Raw genomic sequence first — 11,137 nt, forward strand, 5'->3', positions numbered from 1 at the left:
AATTTTCTGACTGGAGTTAGAATTTATTTGCACTTTCATCTTTAAACTTGCCATTTTATCTTATCTCATTTTATTTGATTTGGAGATGCCAATTTAACTATTAGAAAGCCATAACACTTCATGTCTAGACCTCATGTCTAGACTAACAAGCCAGTTGTTTGAAGAATATTCCTGTCAGAAACAAATCTCTAAAGCCTGTCAGACTTTTTGTATATTGTCTTTAATCAGTTAAAAATTCCCATGCCATTTCTCCAGCAATGATTATTGTTTAGTGCATCTTAATTGATGGCCATCCAGCAAATAATTTCTCTCTCAGAAGAGAGTTTACAGTTGTTTTCTTTGCATTGCTGTGTGCTGCTTTCACATACTGTGAAGAGAAGATGCAATGATTTTATTACTTTTACTGTGCTGGCTAACATCTTAATTTTAAAAGAAAATCACTCTTAATCAGCGATAAATCTATTTACATTCATCATAGCTGAGCAATTTTTTCCCTGCAGCTTGCCTTCAGTGTCTACTACATGGCCATGGTGGGTCATAGTCTTTCCATTGTGTCCTTAGTCATCAGTCTGACCATCTTCTCCTACTTCAAGTGAGTCATGGGAGGTTTCTTCTGTCTGGGTTAATTGACTGCTTCTTGTTTTCCCCTCTTCATAGTCATATGATTAAATTATCATGGAAAATAATGGTGAATGCTTGAATGGGAATAATAATCACCTGAGAAAAGTATTAGTTCACTCTGAAGTACCCGTAACTAATACGGTAGTCCACTGATGCTGTTCCTTTGCTCTCTCTGCTCTCTTTCAGGAGCCTTAGCTGCCAGAGAATCTCCCTGCATAAGAACATGTTTCTTTCCTTCATCTTAAACTCAATTGTTACTATGATATGGCTCACATTCAGTGTAGTCAATAGCCAGGGCACAGACACCAGCAACTCTGTGAGCTACCAACTAGTCATCATCTCATTACACTCATGAGTTTTCTCTGTTTTCAAAAATGCCCTGATCATGTGCTGTGGTCCGCTGTTTGTGTTTAATTACATATTTATAAAAAATCTGCTTATAACATATTCAGTATATAAGGACTTACGATATCCCCTCCATCAGGTGAACTGTAAGATCCTGGCTGTACTGACTCAGTATACCTCTACTTCCACCTACTTCTGGATGCTGTGTGAAGGCATCTACCTCCACACACTCATCATAGTGGCCGTCTTTGTTGGGGAACAGCAGCTCTTCTGGTACTACATCCTGGGGTGGGGTGAGTCAGGAGGATCAAACACATTTATGCCTTTTCCAATTCTTCTTGGAGTTGCTTAGTCTAGTTATGCAGGAATCATGTTAGCAGCAAATTTGCAGACCTTGTCCACTATTAAAGATCTGAAACATGACAAGCATGACAAATATAAAAAAATCCCAACACAAAAAAAAAGAAATCAGGAAGAGGGTAAGTACTTTTTCACGGCACTATACCCAAACACGTGAACGTGTATTATACATACATATACATCCTCATTCACTAATACCCTAAAATGTAATGCTGCAGCTGCAGCAGCCTCTGCAGAGATCCTGGGTGTCAGACTAGTATTCATTTCTGATTCTCTCTCTCTCTGTCCAAAGGTTTTCCCATCGTTCCTGCTGTCACATACGCTGTGGCTCGTGGGCTTTTCCATGACGACCCGTAAGATGTAGCACATTTACTGTTTTGCCATTGTCATCTCTGTAAATCAGAAGTTCAGACTAAGATGAGAAATGTAGTAAGAAGTGTAGAGATATCCGTACTGGAAGTAGAGCAAATCACAAGAGAGTTTTTCATCTTTTCTATAGTCTCAAAATATGAAGTGGATTCTTGTATAGAAATATTTGCCTGAAAAATGTTCAACAAACTAAAGTCACTATATAATCGATATAAGCTATAAGCATGACTCGCTGAGAGTAATTTGATTCACTGTAATCCACATGTACAAACTGCAATGTCACCCATTCCCATAACCCACAATCTGTACAGTCACATGGTTTATATTGCCAGATTCATCACAGTCAGACCTTCCCCCCCAAAAAATGCAGTTGGTGTTTACTGATCTTTATGTTTTTATATATGTAGCGCTCTATTCAATCAGTCCATCATGATATTTATATTCTTTTTTCAGATACACAGAAGAACCCTCTGCCCACTGTCACATCTAATTTGGGTTGAATCAGAGCTTCCATTATGAAATTTCTCCCATCTGAACTTTGTTCAGAAGTTTTTAAAATTTGGGGAGTTTTTTTTAGAATATCTGTCAATTTAACTGCTTTCTCAGTAAACTATTTTTATACAACTAAACATCTTATATATAAGAGACTATATAAGAATATTAAAAAAACACTGTGATCCTTTGTTCTGCCTCCAGTATGGACTCAAAGAATAAAGTGCTTTTGCAGGTCTTTACTCTAGCCTCATAGTACAGTCTTTGCCAGAGTTTTTCTTGAGAGGAATTATAAAATATAGAATTATCTTATCAAATTGCATTGTTCATTGAGTGTGGCACAAACGATGAACAATGATTTCCTCTTTGTGTTTGTTTCAGGTGCTGGATTAGCACACACACTCTGCTGCTCTACATCGTACACGCCCCCATTCAGGTTGCACTCATTGTGAGTTGATAACAGTCTATTTTAAATATCTTTTACCCAAATTTTAAATATTGAGCCACAGCTCATTACACTGCTGCACACACTGATACATGAAATAGACACTATACCAGATACACATTCATTTATTAACAAAGTGATCAAATACGCTGTGTCTGCCTTTAAGTGCCATGATAACTATTGCCAGGATAATTACAGCAAAATGAGCAAATGCTACAATTTTCAAATCATAGCTTTGGCACTAGTTTCAGAACCTGGATGTCATTTTTCAAAACTCAAAAAACAAAATTCTCGTTCAAAACACAGCATTTGCATTCGTATTTTTTCAAGGAAAACTGGTACAGTTTCACTGTTTAGTTGTTCAGAAAATCATTGAATATTAGAGTACATGCAGTACACATATGTCATTGCTGTAAAAGTGGAATCAATGAACAAATATTAAATTTACTAATGAAATCCACTGTAAGACAAGAAGAGCCTCTGCTTCTCCACATTGAAAGGAGACAGTTGAGGTTTCTTACTAGCTTAGCTGCTGTGCACCTCCTAGATGAGTTGCTCCAGGCATGTCCCACTCAACAGGAGGCCTCTGGGGCAGACCCAGGACATGCTGGAGAGATTACATCTCTCGTTTGGCTTGGGAAAAAACTTGGTCTCCGATTAGTCTGCTGCCCCCACAACTGGGACCCAGATAAGTAAAGAAAAATAGACGACTAGATAGATAAAATACACTGTAAATAACAGCATGGTTCCTTTTAAATGAAAGCAATTTACTAAAAATAATATACATATTGGAACATATTGGAAAGAACCTTTGGCGAGTCCAGGCCCGACACTGGTCTGCTGTCATGTTGCATGTCTGGAGGATGATCACTTGTTGATGCAGATGCCTGTCACATATTTTCTACTTCCATTCGGGGAAAAATGCTCAGTCAGACAGAGGAAAGGAGAGTGCATGGACAAGTCTATGGTGGTGAATTGTGGATGATCCTGAAACCATGGCTGCACCTGAAAGCATCATGCAAATTATCATTGTCCCACACAGTATCACAGAATTCCCCAGCAGTCCCAAAGACCAGATTTAGCTCATAAGGAATGCTACAAGGAGCTCTGCATTGCATGAGCCAACACAAGATCTGCATCCCACCACACCATCTTCTAATATAGCAGCAGACATGTGATATTGGCCTCACGTTGTCAAGGTACTGTGATGATGTTCCACTGGCCAATGAAATTCTGACCTCGCTCTTTGTCGTGGCTTGTTGGAAGCCTGCCTCATCTACAAAAATGAACTTATGAGAGTTTTTACTTGCATCCAGAGCCATAAACTGAACATACTTAATGGTCTGTTGCTTCTCTATGCCTGCATTTCTCTTGAAAAGCACATAGTAGAGCTGTTTTAGGGAAATTGGGTACCTTTTCAGCATATGTGCAGTGGTTGACATACTTACAGCTTCCACATTGCTGAAGTTGTCTTCATTGCCTGGGATGTGTTGCCTGATTTCTGTAAGGTGTCATTTCTGGTGCAGAAGAAGCTGATCACAGCCAACTCTTGTTCATCAGTTAGGAGTGTGTCTCTGCCTTCACTGTTTGGTTTAGTGTCAATTCCACTGGAATAATTATGGGAGAAAATTGATGTAATACTGTAGAGCAGATTTGGCCTCAAAACATGCTACACATTAGCATGTAGTACCCAACATGACATCCAGGTTCTGAAACGAGTGCCAAAATGATTGTATTTATCTGTAAAAGGCGCACAGAGTAAGTAGACAGTAAGTAGTCATGTATTAAACTTCAGTCTCCTTAATTACTGGGACTCCAGTGCCACCATCAGGCCACTTGTTGTATTTTTTGTATAAAAGATTTTTTAAAGCCTCATAATAAACACTATGTCTCCTTCTTCTCTTCCATATTTGTTTTAACCACATATTTGTTTCTCTATCCCCCTCCATGCATCTATCCAGGTGAACTTTTTCTTTCTCCTGAATATCGTCCGGGTTCTGATAACGAAACTGAAAGAGACACACTGTGCTGAGTCCACGACCTACATGAAAGCAGTGAGAGCCACGCTCATCCTCATCCCTCTGCTGGGAATCCAGTATATCCTCATCCCTTGGGCGCCGGAGGGACGCATTAGCCGCGCCGTCTATGAGTTCTTTCTTAACATCTTCACTCACTTCCAGGTACACTCAAAACAATGGCACACTTGACATACATTAAACTCTGTGATTAAACCAAAGAGTGCTTTCGACAATTTGCAACATGCAGTGACAAAGGGCCACTTTTTGCTCCTAAAACTGCATAAATAAGCACTGTGTATTAATATAATATTATATAATATAATATAATATTAGCCCGTTCCAAATTTGCCACATAGATAGTGATCTCACTGAGAAATGGTTTTTTACTGCTATTGAATCTGTAGCTGTTACTTTTCAGGGACTCCTGGTGGCATCTATTTTCTGTTTCTGCAATAATGAGGTATGTCTAAGAAGTTTTCAAAGTGCTAAACTGACTGACTTCAGTCATGACACAAATAATGCAGTTTTTTTTTTACTCACTTGATATAAATTCTGTTGACTTCCCAAAACGTTGACTTAGAATTGGCTAAAGAGCATAAATAAGATGACATTTATTCACTGTTGATGTGCAGGCTCAAACAGCAGTGCGGAGGAAGTGGTTTCAGTGTAAATCTGCCTGGGGCAAAACCGGCTGGGGTGAAACACCTCTCACCAACAGCCCCTTTAACTACCACACCAACTCTTCCATCACCGAAACCAGCCGCATCACCATGAACTCAGAGACGCCTGCCAATGCACCTTCAGAAAAAAAGGACTCGATCTCTGTGGTGCCGGAGAACGCCAGCAGGAAGAAGAGCAATGCATGCACCAACGGGGAGATAGGCAACATACTGGAGACCACTCAAATCTGACTGAATAAAACACAGAGGTGACGGTTTTAGTGCCATATACACACACACACAACACACACACTGAAAAAAACAGGGACTGACGATGAGTTTTCACAACAAAAGTTAGGTTTTGTATGTATGTACATAATGTCTGGAGAGCGATTTAAAAGCATGTAATGTGTAGCTCATACAGGCACATTTCTACGCTTACGTTTTTGGATTTTTAGGAACTGATGAAAAAAACAATCATTCATTATCCTCGTTCATCATATCCAGTAATCGTATTGTAACGTTTTGTTATGTCACTGCAGTCAAGTCAAGTTTCAGTTGTTGTTTGTTTTTTGTAGTTTTCATCAGAATAGAGAAAGATGACAGTCGTGACGCTGTATCTTAGATGCAGTTAGGAAAATAGAGTTTTGGACAATGACACATCTCTACACCACCAAACACGATCTATTAATGCGATTAATAAAAGTATTGCATTAGCTGTTTAGGAATTCCAGCCATTTTAATACATTGTCCCTTATTTTTCAAAAGTAACTGGATAAACCGGCATCATTTTAATTTAACATTTTTTTAAGATTTGGATGAAAATCCTTTTGGAGTCTAAAAACTTTGGATATCATCAAATGCTGCATTTCCTTTGAGATGCTCTGCCAGGTCTTAACTGCAGCCACATTCAGTTGCTGCTTGTTTGTGGATTTCCCTCCCTCTAGTTTGTATTTAGTAACTGTAAAATATGCTTTATTAGATTGAGATGAGGTGACTAGCTTGATTGTAGACTTTGAAATTATACAGCTACCTCCCTGAGAGTGTTCTTTTGTTGGCTAAATTCAAAGGGTCTTGTTAAACAAGGAAAGAATTTGCGATCATCCACTTTAGTTGCCTTTTGTGGGCTTCCAGATCTTTTAGTCCTGTTAATGGTCAGTAGTTTTTTCTGCTGAATGTAGTAGATTGTTGATTTGGCCACTTGAAAAGCTTTTGCTATCTGTCTGATAGGTTTATTTTGGGGGAATGATTTCCTCTTTCACTTTTGTGGACACCTTGTGGGACCTCATATTGAGAGTTCCAGCAACTGCAGTCAATCCAGATATTTTATCTTAATCCTTATTTAAGCCTCTGATAACAGGGGACTGTGTATGAAACATTGCTCATTTCTAAACAGTTAATGCGTATTTTCAGGTGAGTGTTTGTGTCATTAGTTGCCCCATAGAGCCACCGAACGCTTGACTGTATATCAGAGTGACCAAGTGAATGTCGTAGCCCACAGATGTGATTTTTTTTCTTTACAAACTTTTATTTAAGAAAGCTAAAAACACCTCATGGTGTCTTGAAAGCCAGCATCCTCATTAAAGTTGTTTCAGATATTAAATTTCACACCACAGTGAATCCTATAATAGAGATGGGATTTATTACCAGAGGGAGTGCTGTGCCCAGAGAGTTTGGAAAATACACTGTTATAGAACTAATGTGCCCTATACAAAATGCAAAAAAGGCAAAATGCAGTAATATTTAGTTTGAGTTGATTTTTACTGTAACAATGTAAAAGAATAAGAATAAGATGTTAACTTAAACCAAATGATACAGAAAGGCAGCTAACTAGACATGTAAATCTAAAAATTATATCCAAAGTTTAAGCTAGCTGGCCCAATAGCTGCAGCTGGATAATCTGAAACTTAAACCCTACTTAGTCTTTAGCATTTTGTCGAAAAATACCAATTTTGGTAAATTGAAGTGGCATTATGGTACTTCATCGCCTAAGTAAACAACACAAGCAAACCCACTACGGTGAAAAGCTGAACTTAGTTAGATTTTAGCAAAAGGTAAAAGCTAGCAACTGCTATGCTAGCTGTTTATTACGCAAGGTAATTCAGTTAGTTCAGTTCAAGAGAATGTAAGGTAAAGACTAAACAATATTGTGTGTGTTGTGGTTTAACTAGACTTGTCGTGGCTAGTTATAGTTTGGAGTTTTATCCCTTAACTTCAATCTGTAACTGACCAGTCAGCATGTTAGGGTTTTATGGGCAATCAGCAAAAGAGCTAAAAATCCAGGAGTGGTATTTTATTTATCGAAACTTTATTTACATATTATCCAAACTATATTTACATACGTGTGCAAAAAAATATTTCTATTGCCAATCTTTTCTCATTGTCTCTTGCTGAGCTCCAGTTTCAGTTTCTCTACAATGAGATTAATAAGAACTAGAATGGCTCAACTAGGTTGGCTCAAAACTCTGAGGCTGAGCTTTAAGTACAGGAAAGGCTCAGAGAAGTTCCATAAATAGTGTGTGCACTAGACCCTGACCAATTTATCAGCAGACCGATACTATCAGCCAAAATGTTGGCCAATCTGTTGGTACTGAAGACATTGAATATGGCTGATAATTCAAATTTTTAAAAGGAAACGAGATGGGAGAACTACCCTTCAACTATGTCATGAATGTTGACGATGAATATTTTGTCCACCAGGGGGCACTCTGCAACTGTTCGTAACTCACCTGTTTGGAATGCCGCAAACACAACAACCAGCTGGGCAGAGCATATAAAAGTAAATAAATAGCTACACATAACAAAATGTAAGGAAAATCTATTCATGTTTCATGTGTTTAAAGGGGGGGAAAAAGGAACATCGAACTTTTAAACCACCAGTTATTGGTATCAGACAATTTGTTTCTTCACAAATTGCCACTGCTTTCTTGTGAACAATGTATGAAAAAAATGCACTTATTTAATGTCTGCCATTAATGTTTCTTTTATAATTACATTAATTTTATTGTAATAGAACAGGTTATACTGATCTGATGTAAAGCTTTAATACCCTGAGGTTTCAGATGAAATGAAGATGAGCTTTTGTCTAACTTTTGCAGACAGGAGAAGAGTTTGTGTGTAACAGATATGTGTGTGCCTTTTTTGTTATAGTTTTTTCCATAGTGTTGCTGTTTTATTATTTCAAAGAGTGCTTATTATGGTTACACAATGCTTTCCCTCTTCCTTTGCACAGTTATACTTTACAGTGACGTCACAGAAATACAATTTAATAGTAGTGCACTGTATGTATCCTGGCTACAGTCCACTGGAAAACTGAGCAAGTCTTATTGTTAAAGGTGAGCTGTTAGCAAATGTATTTAGCTGTTATTACAGCATGCATACACACACATCATAACAGAAAAACAAAGGCTCCAGTGTGAGTATAGTGAGGTAACAGGAAATTAACGAAGTATGGGAAAGCACTGTGAAAGAGCTATTTCACTTAATCCCACCAACTTGGGAAGTACCTGCTCAGCAGAGAAACAACTGTCATGGATGCATTTGCAAAGCAATTTGAGAAACATTCCAATAAAGTGCCAAACAAATTTTCACTTCAAACATATTACTCTAAGGAGCTTGGAAAGAAAAGCGACTCAAGGATGGTCGTTCACAGTGGACACAGATGGCGTCTTTCACTCCTCTTTCAAACCATCTGTCTTCAAGAAACCTAAAGAAGTCCAGTCGTGCTTCTTTCACAGCTGCTTAGATTGCCATGACGTGGATGACTGAGAACCTACACAGACAAACATAATACTGAATTTATATTTTTAACACTGCCTTTTATGTGTGGAAATAAATCTGTGTGAACATAAGCCCGCTGTGTCTGTTACTATTCTATACTTTGGGTTATTTTGGGAATATTTGTATTTTACATAAGTGTTTCTGCTGTTATTTTACATACTTATGCTCAACTATTTTCCCATTAAAATATTTTAAGTTTTGCTCATTACTTTATTATTTGGCGTATATTTAATATGGCAATCGTGTGGTACTTTATTTATTTTTTGGTTTGTTTATTATTTATTTTATTTAATATACCTTGTTTAGTGTAAACCAACGCTATATAAAGTAATTAAAATAAGTACTATTAAATTTAACAGGTAATTGAGATTATATGTTGGGAAATAAGCAGTTTGCTAGGATGACCTAGCAATTCGTTTTTCGTTGTAGGCATTTGTTAATGAATTGACAATTAGAATTATTCATTTAGAATTCCATTCCATTGACCATTAAATAATCAAATAACAAATTACTTGGTGGATATGACAGGGCAATCTTCCCCAAGTGTTTACGTGTATAATCCATTATTTTGTAAAATATCTTAAACATGGGCAATAGCAAAGAGTTAAGCGAAGCCAAAGAATAAATATCTGCTTTAAGGTTTTTCGCTGTTTTCTAAGTACATGTCGGTTTACTTAAAAGAAAACCGCATTTTATTGCATTGTAGTAGAAAAGGACGAGGTCCCACCGAGATTTGAACTCGGATCGCTGGATTCAAAGTCCAGAGTGCTAACCATTACACCATGGGACCGGATGGTATCGCCAAATTGGGTCGTCGACTTTTGAAGGAAGTGAAGAGACTGCTTAAACTCTTAGACGTGTTTGTGTGTTTAGGTTCAGCTACATTACAACGACACAGCTGAAACGATGACAGTAAACTGTAATTTATCTTTATAGCCTATTTAAAGATAGCTGACGGGATATGAGTGACGTTAGCTGCAAAGAGGCGTTGTAGGTTTTAAGCGAGCTCCTTTAGCTAACTCAAACATGCCAAAGACTGAAAAGGCAGCGTTGATTCTATGCGCTTTTATATGAGTAGTAGTTTGCGTGTACTCGGTAGTATAACTAGCTAGTATCATGACAACACAACGAGATATTTCACTACCGTGAGTTCTCATAAGAAACGCCGCTAATCTTAATCGTTGCTTCCAGGTTCATTCTTACGTACACGTAAATTAGTTCGGATACTAGAAATGAACTGAATAATAAATCAGAAAGCAGCAGTGAGAATAAAGTATATGTACGTCTGTTAATGTTATGTTATTATCTTTAGTTGGTTGTTGTTGTTTATTGCTGAGTTGTAGTAACACAATACGCCACGTGGAGGCAGCAGAGAATGTGTTTTTAACCATACTCCACACCGTCGTCTACTTCTCTATGTTTTTGTATGGTTTGCATTTTTATCACATAATTTCACTAAAATGTGTTCTTTATTGGGCTGTACAGGAAGGAATTCCACCCATATTAAATCACCACCCCCGGATACTTTGTTGAAAATGCAGGTAATGAGGCAGGCTACAAGTTCTGTCCCTACACATGATTAAACTATTGTAATGACATTTTTCCCCTAAATGAGATTGATTATATTTTAATCAAACCTAAAAATAAATTTCCACTTTTCCACGGTCACTGAGCTTATGCACTACAGCCGAATAAGCACGATTGGTTTTGCCCCAGTTGTGCAGACCTAGATAATTACAGAATGCTGTGGATGAGCTTCTGTGTATAAGCTCTGCAAGTCCATCCAATACTGCTCCATCCACCCATAGTGTAATAGAGGGGTGCTCTGGTGATACATTCACCTGATTCCCCACAGCTTATCTATACTAACAGCTTAAAGCAGCCATACTCATTACAATCTCTAGCATGTGAGCGGATGCCTCCCGCTTGACCTTTGGCCCCATTAAAGACTGGTTTTAATGCACGTATGTTTAAGCAAACAGGCCACTTGGTTACACTCACATTCGACCTAAGAAGGATCAGAGGGAGATCAATGTGGTGTTGAACTT

At 37.9% G+C, this 11,137-nt stretch overlaps 1 protein-coding gene and 1 non-coding gene across 2 annotated transcripts in view; one reads left to right on the top strand and one right to left on the bottom strand.

The window, feature by feature from the left end:
• Positions 1 to 9,290, top strand: part of calcrl2 (calcitonin receptor-like 2) — a 36,179-nt gene extending 26,889 nt beyond the window's left edge. The window contains exons 6-13 of the mRNA XM_031728273.2: positions 501 to 592; positions 808 to 937; positions 1,106 to 1,259; positions 1,619 to 1,679; positions 2,569 to 2,635; positions 4,594 to 4,812; positions 5,069 to 5,110; positions 5,283 to 9,290. Of these exons, the coding sequence (XP_031584133.1) occupies positions 501 to 592; positions 808 to 937; positions 1,106 to 1,259; positions 1,619 to 1,679; positions 2,569 to 2,635; positions 4,594 to 4,812; positions 5,069 to 5,110; positions 5,283 to 5,561 (1,044 nt within the window). The 3' untranslated portion in view covers positions 5,562 to 9,290. The remainder of the gene's footprint in view (positions 1 to 500; positions 593 to 807; positions 938 to 1,105; positions 1,260 to 1,618; positions 1,680 to 2,568; positions 2,636 to 4,593; positions 4,813 to 5,068; positions 5,111 to 5,282) is intronic.
• A 517-nt stretch (positions 9,291 to 9,807) lies between these two features.
• trnaq-uug lies at positions 9,808 to 9,879 on the bottom strand. The gene has a single exon. It is a non-coding gene; the product is annotated as a tRNA-Gln (tRNA).
• Positions 9,880 to 11,137: the final 1,258 nt, after the last annotated feature.

This window comes from Oreochromis aureus, linkage group 20 (assembly GCF_013358895.1).
Source record: "Oreochromis aureus strain Israel breed Guangdong linkage group 20, ZZ_aureus, whole genome shotgun sequence".
NCBI lineage: Eukaryota > Metazoa > Chordata > Actinopteri > Cichliformes > Cichlidae > Oreochromis > Oreochromis aureus.